The following is a 16,499-nucleotide window of genomic DNA, read 5'->3' on the forward strand; positions in this document are numbered from 1 at the left end:
GTCTACCTCAAACAAAATGTATACTCCCTACAGCTGCAGACATTGTGCTATGTCTTAATAGAGGCTATTTCTTGGGAACACTTATATGTGTGGCTTTACTTGTCTGAACCAGATGAAGATGGAGCCTCAGCAGATGCTAGTAAACTATAATATACATGTTTTCTTGTATCCTTTCTCTGTGTATCATCTTCCTTTAGAGGAAGGGAGGTAGGAATAAGCGATCATAGAGCCCTTACTATGTGCCAAGCACTATACTAAGACCTTTACCAATATTATTTCATTTAACCAAACACATCTCATTTCCCCACTTACCTTTCATTGTTACTGCATTCTTTTTTCTCATTATTGTAAGGTGGTCTATCAAAAGTAGCTGCCAAAGGTCTGAAAATTCAGAAAGTGAAAATGTGAATGAATTCTAATTCAATTAGATAATAACAGTCCAGTTATATAGCATGCTACAGTTTACATAATGTTTATCTCACAACATCTTGGGAGGAGTTTTGTAATTTTGTATTCTTATGTAGTGTACAAATTACTATCCTCATTTTATGGATCAGTAAACTGAGGCTCACAGAAGTTTGAAAAAATTTTCCCTAAGGCACACAATGAGTAAGGGTTAGAGCTAGGGCTTGGAACTAGATCTCCTAAATCCAGTCCAGGGCTCTTTCCACTATATCCTTATAAAGTGGAAAAAAATGTATCTCTAAATTTCATAAACCTTTTACACACTCAGTTATACCACCAACACAAGAAGTTAACAATCAGCAGAGTCAGGATTTGAACACAGGTTCTCTGATGTAGTCTACCATACCATGCTGCCTCACATATCCGAGCTACCACCTACAACAAAATGTGCTTTCCCCACCAAAGAACTTTTCAACTTCCTTATCTCAATTTCCTTATATTGGATTGCTAAGGCAGTGGAAATGACATAGTCAAAAGAACAACAGACAGGGAGAAAAAATAACCAAATTCTATTCCCAAAATGGCAACTAGCTATATGGCCTTGGGCAAGATAATTCAGTTCTTTGGACTCCAGTTGCTTCATTTGTAATACTATAGGACTGGACTATATCAGTGGTATCAAACTCAAATAGAAATGGGGGTCACTAAACCAAATAAAAGGATCCCTTTGGGCCACATACCGACTTAGAAGACCATAAATTAAAATTAGCTATGTTTTATTGTATTTTTATTGTTAAATATTTCCCAAATACGTTTTAATCTGGTTCCAGCATCATTCAGGAGTGGGACATATATTTCATACTTCTGGACTAGATCATCTCTAAGATGATCCAGCTCTGAATTTCTATGATTATCAGTACTTTAAATATATATTTTTTTGTTCCAAATCCCCATGCTGGAGACATCAGTATTGTTCCCATCCAATCTAAATTTTAAGTCCTTCCTAATTTTTTCTCTACATTATTTCTTAGAAACATCCCTTTCTTAGGGTATGGGGGTGGGGGTGGAGTCACAATGGCAGAGAAAAGGCAGGGATTCACTCACACGAGCTCTCCCAAATTCCCCTCCAAACAACTTTAAAATAACACCTCAAAATAAATTCTAGAATGGCAGAACCAACAAAAGGACAGGGTGAAACAATTTTCTAGCCTAAGACAATTAAGGAGGTCAACAAGAAGTCTGTCTCACTGAGATGAGGGTGAAGCGTAGTCCAGCACAGACCTGGGGAGCAACTGAAAAGGCAGCAGCAAGTTAGAAGCTCTCAGCTCACAGACAACTAATCAGAAAGAGAGTACAGAGGAAACTTTGCTGGCAATGGGTACAAGACTCTGTTGCATTGCCCATATGGGGATCCAGGTCATGGGCCCTGGTCGCAGCCTCAGGATGAGGAAAAGCACTAGCACAATAGAGCTCCCAGCCTCAGGGGAGTAGGGACCCCGGTCACAGTTCCCAGGTAGAAAAGAGTGCTTGTGGTCACTCACAGACAAGGAGAGCAATGACAACACCTCTCCTTAGATCATACCACTATGGAAGAATTGAAAACATACAGGTCCCTAGAATTCCCTCTGAAAACAGCTGTATAAAAAAACCTTGAAGTTTGAGACAGTGAGCCCTCCAACATAGGAACAGAGCCCAACTTTAACACAAAGTTAGAAGATGAGCAAACAACAAAAAAAGAACCTGTGCATAGCAGGTTACTATGGCAACAGGGAAAATCAAAACAGAAAATCAGAAGGGGACAACAATGTCAACAGCTACATGCATAGCCTCAAAGAAAAATGTGAATTGGTGTCAGGCCCCCCAAAAAATTCCTGGAAAGGGTCAAAAAGGATTGTATAGACTTGGTTCTTCTGAGCAATGCAAGGTTCTAAGACAACTCTAAAAGGCTCATGATGGAAAACGCTTTCCATATCCAAAGAATTACAGCATTTGAATGCAGACTGAAGCAAACTATTTGCTCTCATTTTTGTTTTGTTTCTTCTTTCTCATGGTTCATTCCATTGGTTATAGTTCTTCTTTGCAACATGACTAATGTGAAAATATGTTTAATGTAAATGTATATGTGAAGCCTATATCAGATTGCATGCTGTCCTGGGAAGCGGAGGGGGGAGGAAAGGGAGGGGGAGAAAATTTGGAACTCAAAAGCTTGCGGAACTGAATGTTGTAAACTAAAAATAAATACAAAATTTTTTTTTAAATTTAAAAAATCATATAAGAGTAGAGGAAAAATGGAGAAAAGAAATGAGAGTGATACAAGAGAATCATGAAAAAAGAATCAACAGCTTGGTAAAAGAAGCACAAAAAAATGAGAAAAGATGTACAAAAATTCACTGAAGAAAACAATTCCTTAAAAAGTAGAATAATTGGGCAAGTGGAAGCTAATGACTTCATGAGCCACCAAGAAATAATCAAACAACATCAAAAAATGAAAAAAAGGAAAGAAAATGTGAACTCTCTCATAGGAAAAACAACTGACCTGGAAAATACATTGTGGAGAGATAATTTAAGAATTGTTGGATTATCTGAAAGCCATGATCAGAGTAAGAGCCTAAACACCATATTTCAAGAAATCATCAAGGAAAACTGCCTCCCTCAATATCCTAGAACCAGAGGGTAAAATAGAAATTGAAAGAATCTTTTGATCGCCACCTGAAAGAGATCTCAAAATGAAAATTTCCAGGAATATTATAGCCAAGTTCCAGAGCTCCCAAGTCAAGAAGAAAATATTGCAAGCAATCAGAAGGAAACAATTCAAATACCATGGAGCCACAGTCAGGAAAATACAAGATTTAGCAGCTTCTACATTAAAGAACTGAAGGACATGGAATGTGATTCCAGAGGGTAAAGGAGCTATAAAACTAAGAATCATCTACCCAGTGAAACACAGTATAATCCTTCAAGGGGAAAAATGAAGACTTAGTGAAATAGAGGATGCATTCCTGATGAAAAGACCAGAGCTGAATCGAAAATCTGACATTCAAACACGAGACTCAAGAGAAGCATAAAAAGGTAAATGGGAAAGAGAAACCAAAAGGTATTCAATAAGGGCAGACTGTTTATATTCCTACCAGGGAGATGATACTTGTAATTCCTAAGAGCCATCATTACTAGGGCAGTTAAAAGAAGTATAAATAGACAGAGAGCACGGGTGTGAGTTGACTACAATGGGATGATATCCAAAAAAATTAAATTAAGGGGTAAGAAAGAGATATGCACTGGGAAAAGGGGGAAAGGAGTAGAATGGGGATAATTTTCTCACATAAAAGAGGTACTCAAAGAAGAGCTATTACAGTGGAGAGAGAAATTGGGGAGGGGGTGGCCAGCAACGCTTGAACTTAATTCTCAACAGAATTGGCTGAAAAAGGAAACAACATAAACACTCAGTTGGGTATAGAAATCTATCTTATCCTGCAGAGAAGGGGGGTTGAGAGAAAACAGGCACAGGGACTGATAGAAGGGAAGGCAGTTTGGAAGAGGCAGAGGTCAGGAGGGAAAGAATGAAAGGAAGGAGAGGGAGAGGGAGAAGAAGAAGAAAAAGGAGAAAGAGAAAAATAGGATAGAGGGAAATGTAGTTAGTAATCATAACTGTGAATGTGAATGGGATGAACTTACCCACAAAACGGAAGCAGACTGTAGAATGTATTAAAAAGCAGAATCTTACAATATGATGTTTACAAGAAACATACCTGAAGCAGAAAGACATATATAGAGTAAAAGTAAGGTGATGGGACAGAGTCTATTATGCTTTAGCTGAAGTGTAAAAAAAAAAAAGTGGAGGTAACAATCATGATCTCAGACAAAGCAAAAGCAAAAATAGCTCTAATTAAAAGAAATAAGCAAGGAAATTACATTTTGTCAAAAGACAATGAAGTAATATCAATAATAAACATATATGCACCAAATAGTATAGCATCTAAATTTTTGAAGGAGAATTTAAATGACTTACATGAGGAAAGGGACAGTAAAACTACACTAGGGGGAAGCTTCAATTTTCCTCTCTCATAACTACATAAATCTAACCAAAAAAAAATAAAGAAGAAAGAAGTTAAGGAGATGAATAGAATTTTTTCTGGAGAAAACTGAATGGAAATGGAAAAGATACATCTTTTCCTCAAGGGTATATGGAACCTACACAAAAATTGACTATGTATTAGGGCATAAAAACCACACAGCCAAATGTAGAAAAGCAGAAATATTAAATGTATCCTTTTCATATCATAGATGCAATATAAATTACATTCAATAAAGGGCTGCAGAAAGACAGATTTAAAATTAATCGGGAAATAAATAATCTAATCCTGAAGAATGAGTGGGTCAATGAACAAATCATGGAAACAATCAATAATTTCTTTAAAAAGAATGATGACCATGAGACAACATGCCAAAATTTATGGGATGCAGCCAAAGCAGTACTTAGAGGAAAATTTCTACCTCTAAATGCTTACATCAATGAAAAAGAGAAAGAACAGATCAATGAATTGGGCATACATCTAACAAAAATAAAAGCAAATAAAAAACTGCCAATTAAACACCAAACTGGAAATCTGGAAAATCAAAAGAGACATAAATAAAATTGAGAGTAAGAAAACCACTGAATGGGCTGGTTTTATGAAAAAAAACAATAAAATATGTAAACCATTAGCCAATTTGATTTTAAAAAAAAAGAAGAAAATTACCAGTATCAAATGGAAAAGTTGAATTTACCACCAATGAAGATGAAATTAAAGTAATTATTAGCAGCTTCTTTGCCCAATTACATCATAATAAATCTGATAATCTAAGTGAAGTGGATGAATATTTATGAACAAATTGCCCAGATTAACAGAAGAGGAAATAGAATACTTAAATAACCCTATCATAGGAAAAGAAATTATACAAGCCTTCAATGAGCTCCCTAAAAAATTCCCAGGACCAGATGGATTAACAAGTATATTCTACCAAATATTTAAAGAACAATTAATTCTAATACTATACAAACTATTTGGAAAAATAGGCAAAGAAGGAATCCTTCCAAATTCCTTTTATGACACAGATATGGTGCTGATATCTAAACCAAGAAGAGTGAAAACAGAAAGAAAACTATAGACCAATTTCCCCAATGAATACTGACACAAAAATTTTAAATAAAATACTAGCAAGGAAATTATAGCAATATATTACAGACACCATGACCAGGTGGATTTATACCAGGAATAAAGGGTAATTCAATATTAGGAAAACCATCAGCATAACTGACCATATCAATAACAATAGAAATCATGTGATTATTTCAATAGATGAAGAAAAAGCTTTTGACAAAATACAACACTCCTTCCTACTAAAAACATTGAAAAGCATAAGAAGAAATAGAGCTTTCCTCAAAATGATAAGCTGTATTTATCTAAAACCATCTGCAAGCTTTATCTGTAATGTAGATAAGCTAGACACCTTCCCAATAAGATCAGGGGTGAAGCAAGGATGCCCATTATCACCAATATCATTCAATATTGTACTAGAAATGCCAGCTATAGCAATAAGAGAAGAAAAAAAGGAAGGAATTGGAATAGGCAATGAGGAAACAAAACTATCATTCTTTGCAGATGATATGGTATACTTGGAGACTCCCAGAGAATCAATGAAAAAACTAGGTGAAATAATTAACTTTAGCAAAGTAACAGGATAGAAGTAAAATAAACCCTTATAAATCATCAGCATTTCTACATATTACCAAAAAAGTCCAGCACCAAGAGATAGAAAGGATAACTCCATTTAAAATAATTGTAGACAATATAAAATACTTGGGACTGTACCTGCCAAGAGAAACCCAAGAATCATATGGACACAATTATAAATACTTTTCACACAAATAAAAACAGATCTGAACAACTGAAAAAAATATTAATTGCTCATGGGTAGGCTAAGCCAAAATTACAAAAGACAATTCTACTAAATTAATTTACTAATTCATGGTCATATCAATGAAACTACCAAAAATTATTTTATATAGCTAGAAAATGTCATTAAAAAAATTCATCTGGGAGAACAAAATGTTAAGAATATCAAGGGAGTCAATGAAAAAAAATTAAGGAAAACAACCTAGCAATTCCAGATATCAAACTGTTATAGCAGCAGAAACTTCAGGAGCTAAGCCATAAAAAATAATTGTATAGTAGAATGAATTAGAAACCAGAATCCAACAATAAGTTGCTTACAAGAGACATTCTATACAGATGGGTTAGTAGGCAGATGCAAAGTGAGGTTGAGTTTCTTCTCACTTGTGTCCTGGACAAAATATGAATTCCTTGGGAAAAAGTGTGAATTCACTTGTCAGCTATGGCTCCTCATAGCCCCACTGCCTTTGTTTTAAGACTGATTCAGCTTCACAGATTACTAATTGTTGTGAAAGTAAGGACCACTGAGCTGCACTTCTGGACTGATACATACTTCAGGACTGGTCCTTGAGCTTGGACTTTCAAAGGCGATAGATTTATATGGAAAAAATAGGTATTAATATTCAGAAGAATGACAAAAAAAGAAACCAGTAAAGATAGCCTAGCATAAGGTAGCAGAAAGATCATCTTCTCTGAATTCAGAGACTCTCTACCTTACACAGGGGCCACACCAGTATGTAGAGGGCTCTGTATATATTAAGTCCTCAAAAAAAATTAATTAATTATATAACTGCGTATGTGAAATCAAAGTAAGATAAACCAAAATCAATACCTTTTACACTTCTGTTGACTACTTCCAGTAGATTTCTATAATAAAAGAAAATGAAAATTTTCATGAAATTGAATGAATTCAATTATCAGCATGCTCTGGATGGAACCTTCCCACAGTGTGTCCAGATATTTTTTAGCCATATTTCCTTATCTACATTATTCATGACCTTCTTCACTTTTCATCCTATAAACCCCAACTCCAATTCTGCCTCCTACATGAAATCCTCGCTAATCCCCTTACTGGTAATGACCTTTCATCTTGTACTTCACATAAATATCATTTACCATGATATTACATAGTATTATAGTTACCAGTGTTTATATCAAAGCTCCTACTACTCCATAAATGGACATATTTTGTTTTCTAAACTTTTTGCATCTGACTCACTATCTAACACACAGTAGTCACTTAAGAAATGCGTGTTGAGATGAAATTGAACTGAAATGAAATGAACTAAATTCTGCTTCCTTGTTCTCTTTGCTACTCCATTATTCTAGTCCCAATCACAAAGCGAAGGGGAAACAGTAGTATTGAATTCCTCAAAGGTAGTGTTTCTGATAGTTTGTTAAGAGGAATACTGGTGAATTACAAGGGAAGAGGAAGCTCCATGTAGAAAGATGTAAGAGTATGAGAGATTTGTGGAGGAATCTGTTCTTTGAGTGACACGGGATGTGAGTGAAGTAGAAATAGTGAAAGGACCAAAAGAGGGCCATATTTGCCATTATGGATTATTAGCAATATAATTATAAATAAGCTAAATATTTCATCATATAAAAACTATGTTTGTCTAATAAAGAATTCTTTGTGAATAAAAACTTGGACAAAATTAATAAGAAAGTACAGCGATTAATACCATACCAGAGAATATGAAGAAATATTTTGTAAACTACCATTACTATTCCTTTCTGAAGAATCTTCTGAGAATCCTCTTTCAGACACCACACCATTTCTGCCAAACAAAAAAGCAATAACAATTGATTTTACACATCTAATTATTCCTTTAAACATGAATCAGTTTTTCATTCCTCTTGGACCCTCTTTAAATATCTCACATCCTGTCCGCAATGGCTATTACAGTTTGTTTTTTTAATTTTATTTATTTATTTTTAGTTTTCCACATTCACTTTTATAAGATTTGAGCTCCAAATTGGCTATTACAATTTTTAAAAATATCCTTTTTCAGGTAGTTTGTCTCTGAATATAACATTGGCATAAACTTTGGCTACTTTCAAGGCTGTAAAATCAATCTTTCAATAAGTCTAGCCTGGATTTTGGACTTTGCCTAATATTATCTTTAATTTGGTATGTAGTTCGATTTATAGGAATAATTCAATTTCAAAATGTTTGACTTCTCTTAATCAATATTACTGAAAACTGGTTATACAATAAAGTATTACTAGCAAATATTTTAAAGAGGAGGTACAGGCTAGACTGGCAGCTACAGGCGAGCAGGAGCCCTTCCTGGGTAAAGACCAGAGCACATGACCAAGTATGATAGTCTTAGTTCTTCTCAGCAATACGATGATTCAAGATAATTCCAAGACTCATGACGAAAAATGCTATCCACATCCACAGAAAGAACTATGGAGTCTGAATGCAGATAGAAGCATACTATTGTTACTTTTTTTCATGGGTTTTCCTTTTTGTTCTGTTTCTTCTTTCACAACATGACTAAAGGAAATGTTTAACATGATTGCACATGTATGACCTATATCAGATTGCTTGCCATCATTGGGAGAGGGTAGGGAAGGGAAATAGGGAGAAAAAAATTGGAACTCAAAATCTTATAAAAGTGAATGTTGAAAACTCTCTTTACATGTAATTGGAAAAAACAAAATACTATTTACAAAAAAACAAAAAAAAAAAACAAAAAACAAAAAACAGAGCACAGACCAGGAGACCAGTGATTACACTTCTCCCTGGATCACACCACCTTGGAAGCACTGAAAACTTGCAGACCCCCAGAACTAGCTCTGAAAATAGCAACATGAAAAAGCCTGAAGCTTGGGACAGTGCTTCCCTGCCCCCAGGTGAGCAAAGTCCAACTTTAACATAAAGTTCAAAGTGAAGAAATAGGCTGGGGAAATGAGCACACAACAACAAAAAGAACTTGACCATAAAAAGCTACTATGGTAGCTTCTGGACTTCACCTAATGTTATCTTTAATTTGACATGTAGTCTGACTTATACAAATAATTCAATTTCAAAATATGTTCAACTGCTCTTAGAAGGGAAGACGAAGACACATACTCAGAAAACAATAACAGGAAAATAACTACAACAAAAGCCTCAAAGAAAAACTATTAATTGAACACAAGCCCAACAAGAATTCCTGAAAGAGTTCAAGAAAGAGATAAATTTAATTAAAAAAAAGAGGTGAGTGGTAGAGGAAAAAAATGGAAAAAAATAAGAGTGATGTAAGAAAATTATAAAAAAAGAGAATTAACAGCTTGGTAAAAGAGGCACAAAAAATACTGAAGAAAATAACACCTTAAAAGACATAATTGGCCTAATGGTAAAAGAGGCACAAAAATCCACTGAAGAAAAGAGCTCTTCATAAAGCATAATAGATCAAACGGAAAAAGAGGTACAAAAGCTCACTGAAGAAAATAATTCCTTAAAAATTAGAACTGAGCAAATGGAATCTAATGACTCCACAAGACATTAAGAAACAATCAAACATAATCAAAAGAATATAAAAATACAAGAATATGTGAAATATCTCATAGGAAAAACAGCTGACATGGAAAATAGACTGAAGAGAAATAATTTGAGAATTACCGGATTACCTAAAAGCCATGATCAAAGAAAAAGCCAAGTCTCTTATTTCAAGAAATTATCAAGGAAAGCTGCTCTCTAATACCCTAGAACCAGAGGGTAAAATAGAAATTGAAAGAATCCATAAATTACCATGAAAGAGATCCCCAAATGAAAATTCCCAGGAATATTATAGCCAAGGAGAAAATAACATAAGCAGCCAGAAAGAAACACTTCAAATATTGTGGAACCATAGACAGGAAAACACAAGATTTATCAGCTTCTACATTAAAGCATTGGAGGGCATGGAAAGTGATATTCCAGAGGGCAAAGGAGCTAGGATTACATGCAAGAATAACTTACTCAGAAAAATTGAGTATAATCCTTCAAGGGAAAAAAATGTAGATTTAATGAAATAGAGGACTTCTAAGCATTCCTAATGAAAGACTAGAGCTGAATAGAAAATTTGACAAACACAACACTCAAGAGAAGCATAAAAAGGTAAACATGAAAAAGAAATCATAAAGGACTCAATGTTAAATTGTTTATAGTTCTACAAAGGAAGATGATTCATGTGGCTCCTAAGAACTTCATCATTATTAGGACAGTTAAAAGGAGTAGACGAGAGGGCATGGGTGTGATTTGGCAACGATGGGATGATATCTCAAAAATAAAACTAAGGGGTGAGATGGAGGGATGCACTGGAGAAGGGGGAAGGGAGAGGTAGAATGTGGATAATTTTCTCACTTAAAAAGGTACTCAAGGAAGAACTTTTACAGTGGAGGGGGAAAAAGGGGTGGTAGGCAATGGTTGAACTTCAATCTCATTGAAATTGGTTCAAAGAGGGAAAATATATATACATACTTGACTGGGTATGGAAATCTATCTTACCCAATAGAAGAAAGTGAGAAGAAGGGAATAAGAGAAAAGGGGGCAGATTAAGGGAGACAATAGTTAAAAGCAAGGGACAGTATAAAAAGAAAGAATAAACAGAAGAAAACAGGAAGAAGGGAAATACCCAGTTAGTAAGCATAACTGTGAATGTGAGTGGGATGAAATTATCTGTAAAATGGAAGCAGAAAGAAGAATGGATTAGAAACCAGAATCCAACAATGTTGTTTACCTCTTAGAAATACACTTGAAACAGAAAGATACACACAGAGCTAAAATAAAGAACTGGAACAGAATCTAATATGCCTCAGCTGAAGTAAAAAAAGGCAGAGGTAGCAATCATAATCTCAGACAATACAAAAGCAAAAACAGACCTAATTAAAAGAAATACTCAAGGAAACTATATTTTGATAAAAAGGTACCATAGACAATGAAGTAATGTCAAAAAAATTTTTTTGTAAATAGTGTTTTATTTTCCAATTATATGTAAAGATAGTTTTCAACATTCATTTTGTAAGTTTTTGAGTTCCAAATTTTTCTCCCCCCTCCTAACCCTCTCCCCAAGATGGCAAGCAATCTGATAGAGGTCATACCTGTGCAGTCATGTTAAACATATTTTCACATTAGTCATGATGTGAAAGAAGAAACAGAACAAGAGGGAAAAACCACCCCAAAAAAGTGACAATAGTATGCTTTGATCTGTATTCAGACTCCATAATTCTCTCTGGATGTGTATAGCATTTTTCATCATGAGCATTTTGGAATTGTCTTGGATCACTATATTGCCGAGAAGAACTAAGTATCATAGTAGTATCAAAAAAAATTATAGGAAATTTCTCTGATAAAGGCCTTATTTCTCAAATACATAGGGAACTGAGTCAAATTTATAAAAATAAGAGCCATTCCCCAATTGATAAATGATCAAAGGATATGAACAGACAGTTTTCAGAAGAATTCAAAGTTATCTATAGTCATATGAAAAAATACTCTAAATCACTATTGACTAGAGACATATAAATCAAAACAACTCTGAGGTACCACCTCACACCTATCAGACATGTCAAATGCTGAAGGGAATGAGGGAAAACAGGTACATTAATGAACTGTTGGTGGATTAGTGAACTGGTCCAACTATTCTGGAGAACAATCTGGAATTATGCCCAAAGGGTTATAATAGTGCATATTCTTTGATCCAGCAATACTACTTGTAGGTCTATATCCCAAAGAGATCAAAGAAAAAGGAAAAAAGACCTATATGTACAAAAATATTTAAATCATCTCTTTCCCCATACAGCTCTTTTGTGGTGGCAAAGAATTGGAAATCGAGGGGATGCTCCTCAATTGGAGAATAGCTGAACAAGCTGTGGCATAGGATTGTGATGGAGTACTACTGTGCTATAAGAAATGACCAGGAGGGTGATTTCAGAAAAACATGACAAGACCTATATGAACTGATGCAAAATGAACTGAGAAGAACTGGGAGATGATTTTGCACAGTAAAAGCAATGTTGTCATGATGATCAACTGTGAAAGACTTGGCTACTTTGATTAATATAATGATCCAAGACAATTCCAGAGGACTCATGATGAAAAAATGCTTTCCACCTCCAGAGAGAAAACTAATGAACTCTAAGGACAAACTGAAGTATAATTCATTCTCTCTCTCTCAAAATTTAAAAAGAAAAGAATATTTAAAATAAATAATTAAAAAACACACGTAGAGCTTTCTTAGTACAAGAGGAAATATGTTGTTTCGCATTTTCCAGAAAAGGAAGGTGTGTGTGTTTATGTATGAGAGAGAGAGACAGAGGGTGACAGAGAGACAGAGAGTGACAGAGTTTACTTCAAAGAGGGATATAACAAATACATATAGAGGTATACAGCATATATAAAGAAAATACAAGGAAATCTTGGAAGGGAAGGTATCAACAGCTAGAGGAACCAAAATGGGAGAGTGCAGAGAAAAAAAGAGAAGAAAATCCAAGACAGAATCCATTGTCCAATGACAATCAAGGGCTGTATTGTCATTAATGATCGAGCAAAGGAACTAAGGAGAGGCGGTTGGACAGGTAGAAGAAGACCCAAGAAAAAGTAGTTTCACAAAAACCCAGAAAGGAGAGCATATCTAGGAGGAAAGGGTAACAGTACAAAATGCCATGAAGTGATCAAGAAGGATAGGGACTGAAAAAAGACCCTTATATTTCACAATTAAGAAATCACTGGTAGGGGCAGCTAGGTGGTGCAGTAAGTAGAGCACCGGCCCTGGAGTCAGGAGAATCTGAGTTTAAATCCGACCTCAGACACTTGACACACTTACTAGCCATGTGACCTTGGGCAAGTCACTTAACCCCAATTGCCCTGCCCCCCCAAAAAAATAAAAAAAGAAATAACTGGTAACTGGACAGCAATTTCATTCAATGAGATCAGAAGCTAGATTATAGAACATTAAGAAGAGAATGAGAAGAAAGGCAGTGAGACAATGTGTGTAAGAGAGTTTTTTTCCAAGAAGTGTGAGAAAGGGAAAAGTGATATAGGATGATGGGTAATAGGCATGGGAAGATCTAGTGATGATAGATATCTTAGACATCTCAGACACTTACTAGCTATGTGACCCTGGACAAACCACTTAACCCTATTTGCACTGTTTCCTCATCTATAAAATGAACTGAAGAAGGAAGGCAAACAACTCCAACATCTATGCCAAGAAAACCCCCTAAAGGGGTCACGAAGAATCTGACATGACTGAACAACAATAAAAAGATCTAGTGATATTTTTTTAAGGAAGGGAGCCTTGGACATGATTGTAGGCAGCAGGGAAGAAACCAATAGATAAGAGGGAACTAAAGAGCAGAGACAGTGGTAGTATTAGAGAGAATGATGGTATTAGAGAAAGCGGTAAGGGCAGTCCCCTGGAAGGAATGGGAACAAAGGTCATGTAGACAAGTTGGCCTTGGCAAGAAAGTCACCTTTTCATCAGAGATTGGAGTTAAGGAGGAGACAATAGAAGATAATGTCAAAAAGTTTGTGAAATGAAGAGAATCAAGCCATAGTAGTAGTGAATGGCCTCAATTTTCTTTATCAAATATGAAGTAAGGGTCTTAAGTGAGAGGGTAAGAGGAAAAGGTATTGTTGTAGGCTTGAAGAGAGAAGGCCTGGAAGAGCTGATGTCATGAATAGGCTAGAGAAGCAATTAGAGAGGGGTGAATTGAGATTACATAATATAAATTTGTAGAGGAACCAGTCGGCATTGCTGTGTGATTTCCTCCAGCTCTGATCAGGAGCACCTCAGTAAGAGTTGAGGAAGTGGGTTATAGAACCTATATATAGGTTTGGGTTTTGCCAAGGCATGAGTGACAACAGGACAAAGGAGCAAAGGATTCAAAGGCAGTCTAGTACAAAGCTGAACTGATTCACAAAGGTGACAAGAATGGGAAGTGAGGACAATGAAACAAAAATAATTACCTTGGAAAATACTAAGGACTGAAAGGATTAGAGTTTATGGTAACAACAAACAATAGTTAGGAGGAGTAAGGGATACAGGGAAATGGAATGATAGGAGATAGTCAACAATCACTTATTAATGCTTGCAAAGCACTGTGCTAAATGTTAGGGATACAGAGAAAGAAAAACCACAACCCCTGATTTCAGGGAAGACTTATTGTAAAAAAAATTAGATGTGATGAGGTAAAGGAATTTCAGAGTTTGTGATCATGGAAATAGAAGCCTTATGGATGTTGGCAAGGGTATGACCATGCCTGAATGTAGCTGAGGAGGAATGAAGAAATATGTAATGAGAATTGAGTAGAAGGAAGAACTGGGTGGTTAGGGTATTTGAGGGGTTATCAACATGTATGAAGAGTCTTCGTATATAGATAAGGAAGTACAGAAAAGCAAGAAATAAGGTAGAGGGATATTGTAAGCTAGGTACTGAATTCATTGAGAAATCCAATAAGCATTTATTAAGCACATACTGAGTACAAGTGCCAAGTGATGGGTAACACAAGAGAAAAGCAATCTCTCATCTCAAAAAATTTACATTCTACTTGAATATCTAACCCTAACTTCCCATTTTGAACATCAGTATTACAATTCCAACTGCCTGCTGGACATGTCCTGATGGCATCACAAACTCCATGTCTAAAACTGAATTCATCACCTTATTTAGAGTTTCTCCTCCTCCAAACTTCCCTATTTCTACTGATAATACCAGCATCCTCTCAGTGACCCAGGCTGACAACCTACCTTAAGATGCATCCTTCTCTCTTCCCTATTCCTCATTCCACATATGCAATTAACTTCAACAAAAATCTATCATATCAATCACCTTTCACCTACCCATCCTGCCAACACCCTAGTTCAATTCTTCATTGTTTTGAGCCTCATTATTTCAAAAGGGATGAAAAACAAATTCCTGTTTGACTTTCAGGCTCCAACCTTTCTCTCGAAGCTTACTATATGTTACTCTCCTTCATACAATCCACAATCCTGCCAAATTGACATGCTTGCTGTTCCCAATAAATTATGTTTCATCTCCCATCTTTAAACTGAAAAGGCAAGGGAGAAGGAAAAAACTTTTCTCCTGGCACTATATGTGGATGCCATATAATATTGATCAAATGATCGACAAGAATTTATTAACCATCTCATATGTACCAGCCGGAGAGTAGCAATAGTGTAGAAACAATATAGTGGTCCAGACACTCACAGGAAATAAAGTTCAAGGAAAGAGCCAAAAATAAAACCCATGGCTTCAGAAGTCTAAACATGAATGCTTAACATTTATCTAAGAAGCAAAAGAGCTAAAAATCTTAATGCAAGGAGGTAAGGTTGACATCCTAGGTATTACTAGAAGAAACAGTAAGGCATAATAGACAGAGGACTGGCCTCAGTGCCAGAAAGACTTGGGTTTAAGTCCTACCTCTGGAAATAAGTCAACATAGCAGAGTAGAAGGAAGCAATAGAGACTAACTCTGCTCAGTTCAACAAATACCTAGGAAGAGGATCAGAGATCAGATCATTGGAAAATACAAAGAAAGATCACAGTGAGTTATTTTTCCAGACCAATTCAGCATAAGGAGAAAGAGGTGTGCAGAAAATGGGTAGAGGGTCTAGCCAGAAGGAAGCATCACTGAGCTTTCCAGCACTGGGATGAACTAGAGTTTGAAGCTATAGAGAGCAAAAATAGGTCCCAGATCCAGCAAGTATAGGCCAAATCTGTAAAGACAGTGAAAAACAGGAGCCAACTGGCAGCACCGTCACTCTGCGCCCAAACTGAGTAGATCAAGGAGGGGACCTGTGTCTAAGGGTAGTAGACTGGGCAAGGATGAGAAACAGAAGACAATAGCAACCAGGTGGTTCTGATCCTAGGCCTAAGATAGATCTTAAGGCTATAGCAGAGTAATCAGATCAGGGAGCTCAGACTAAAGAAGGTAGAGGTGGCAGTGGTTCTAATGTTCCTCGTCTCTGCCTCCTGGCTTCCTTGGCTTCCTTCAAGTCTTAACTAAAATCCCACCTTCTGCAATAAGCCTTTCCCCATGAGATTATTTACAATTTATCCTGTATATATTTTGTTTGTACAAAGTTGTTCACATAATTCTCTCTCTCCTATTAGATTGCAAGCTCCTTGAGGTCAGGGACAGTTTTTGCCTTTCTTTGCACATTATAGGCCCTTAAATTCTTGTTGA

At 35.9% G+C, this 16,499-nt stretch overlaps 1 protein-coding gene across 1 annotated transcript in view; it reads right to left on the reverse strand.

Moving 5' to 3' along the window:
* The window catches only part of EIF2AK2 (eukaryotic translation initiation factor 2 alpha kinase 2), an 83,188-nt gene that overhangs the window by 25,564 nt on the left and 41,125 nt on the right, over nt 1–16,499 (reverse strand). Inside the window, exons 9-11 of the mRNA XM_036750680.1 lie at nt 8,026–8,116; nt 7,168–7,202; nt 313–381 (exon numbers count right to left, since the gene is read on the reverse strand). Of these exons, the coding sequence (XP_036606575.1) occupies nt 313–381; nt 7,168–7,202; nt 8,026–8,116 (195 nt within the window). The remainder of the gene's footprint in view (nt 1–312; nt 382–7,167; nt 7,203–8,025; nt 8,117–16,499) is intronic.

The sequence above is a fragment of the Trichosurus vulpecula genome, chromosome 3, assembly GCF_011100635.1.
Source record: "Trichosurus vulpecula isolate mTriVul1 chromosome 3, mTriVul1.pri, whole genome shotgun sequence".
NCBI classification, from domain to species: domain Eukaryota; kingdom Metazoa; phylum Chordata; class Mammalia; order Diprotodontia; family Phalangeridae; genus Trichosurus; species Trichosurus vulpecula.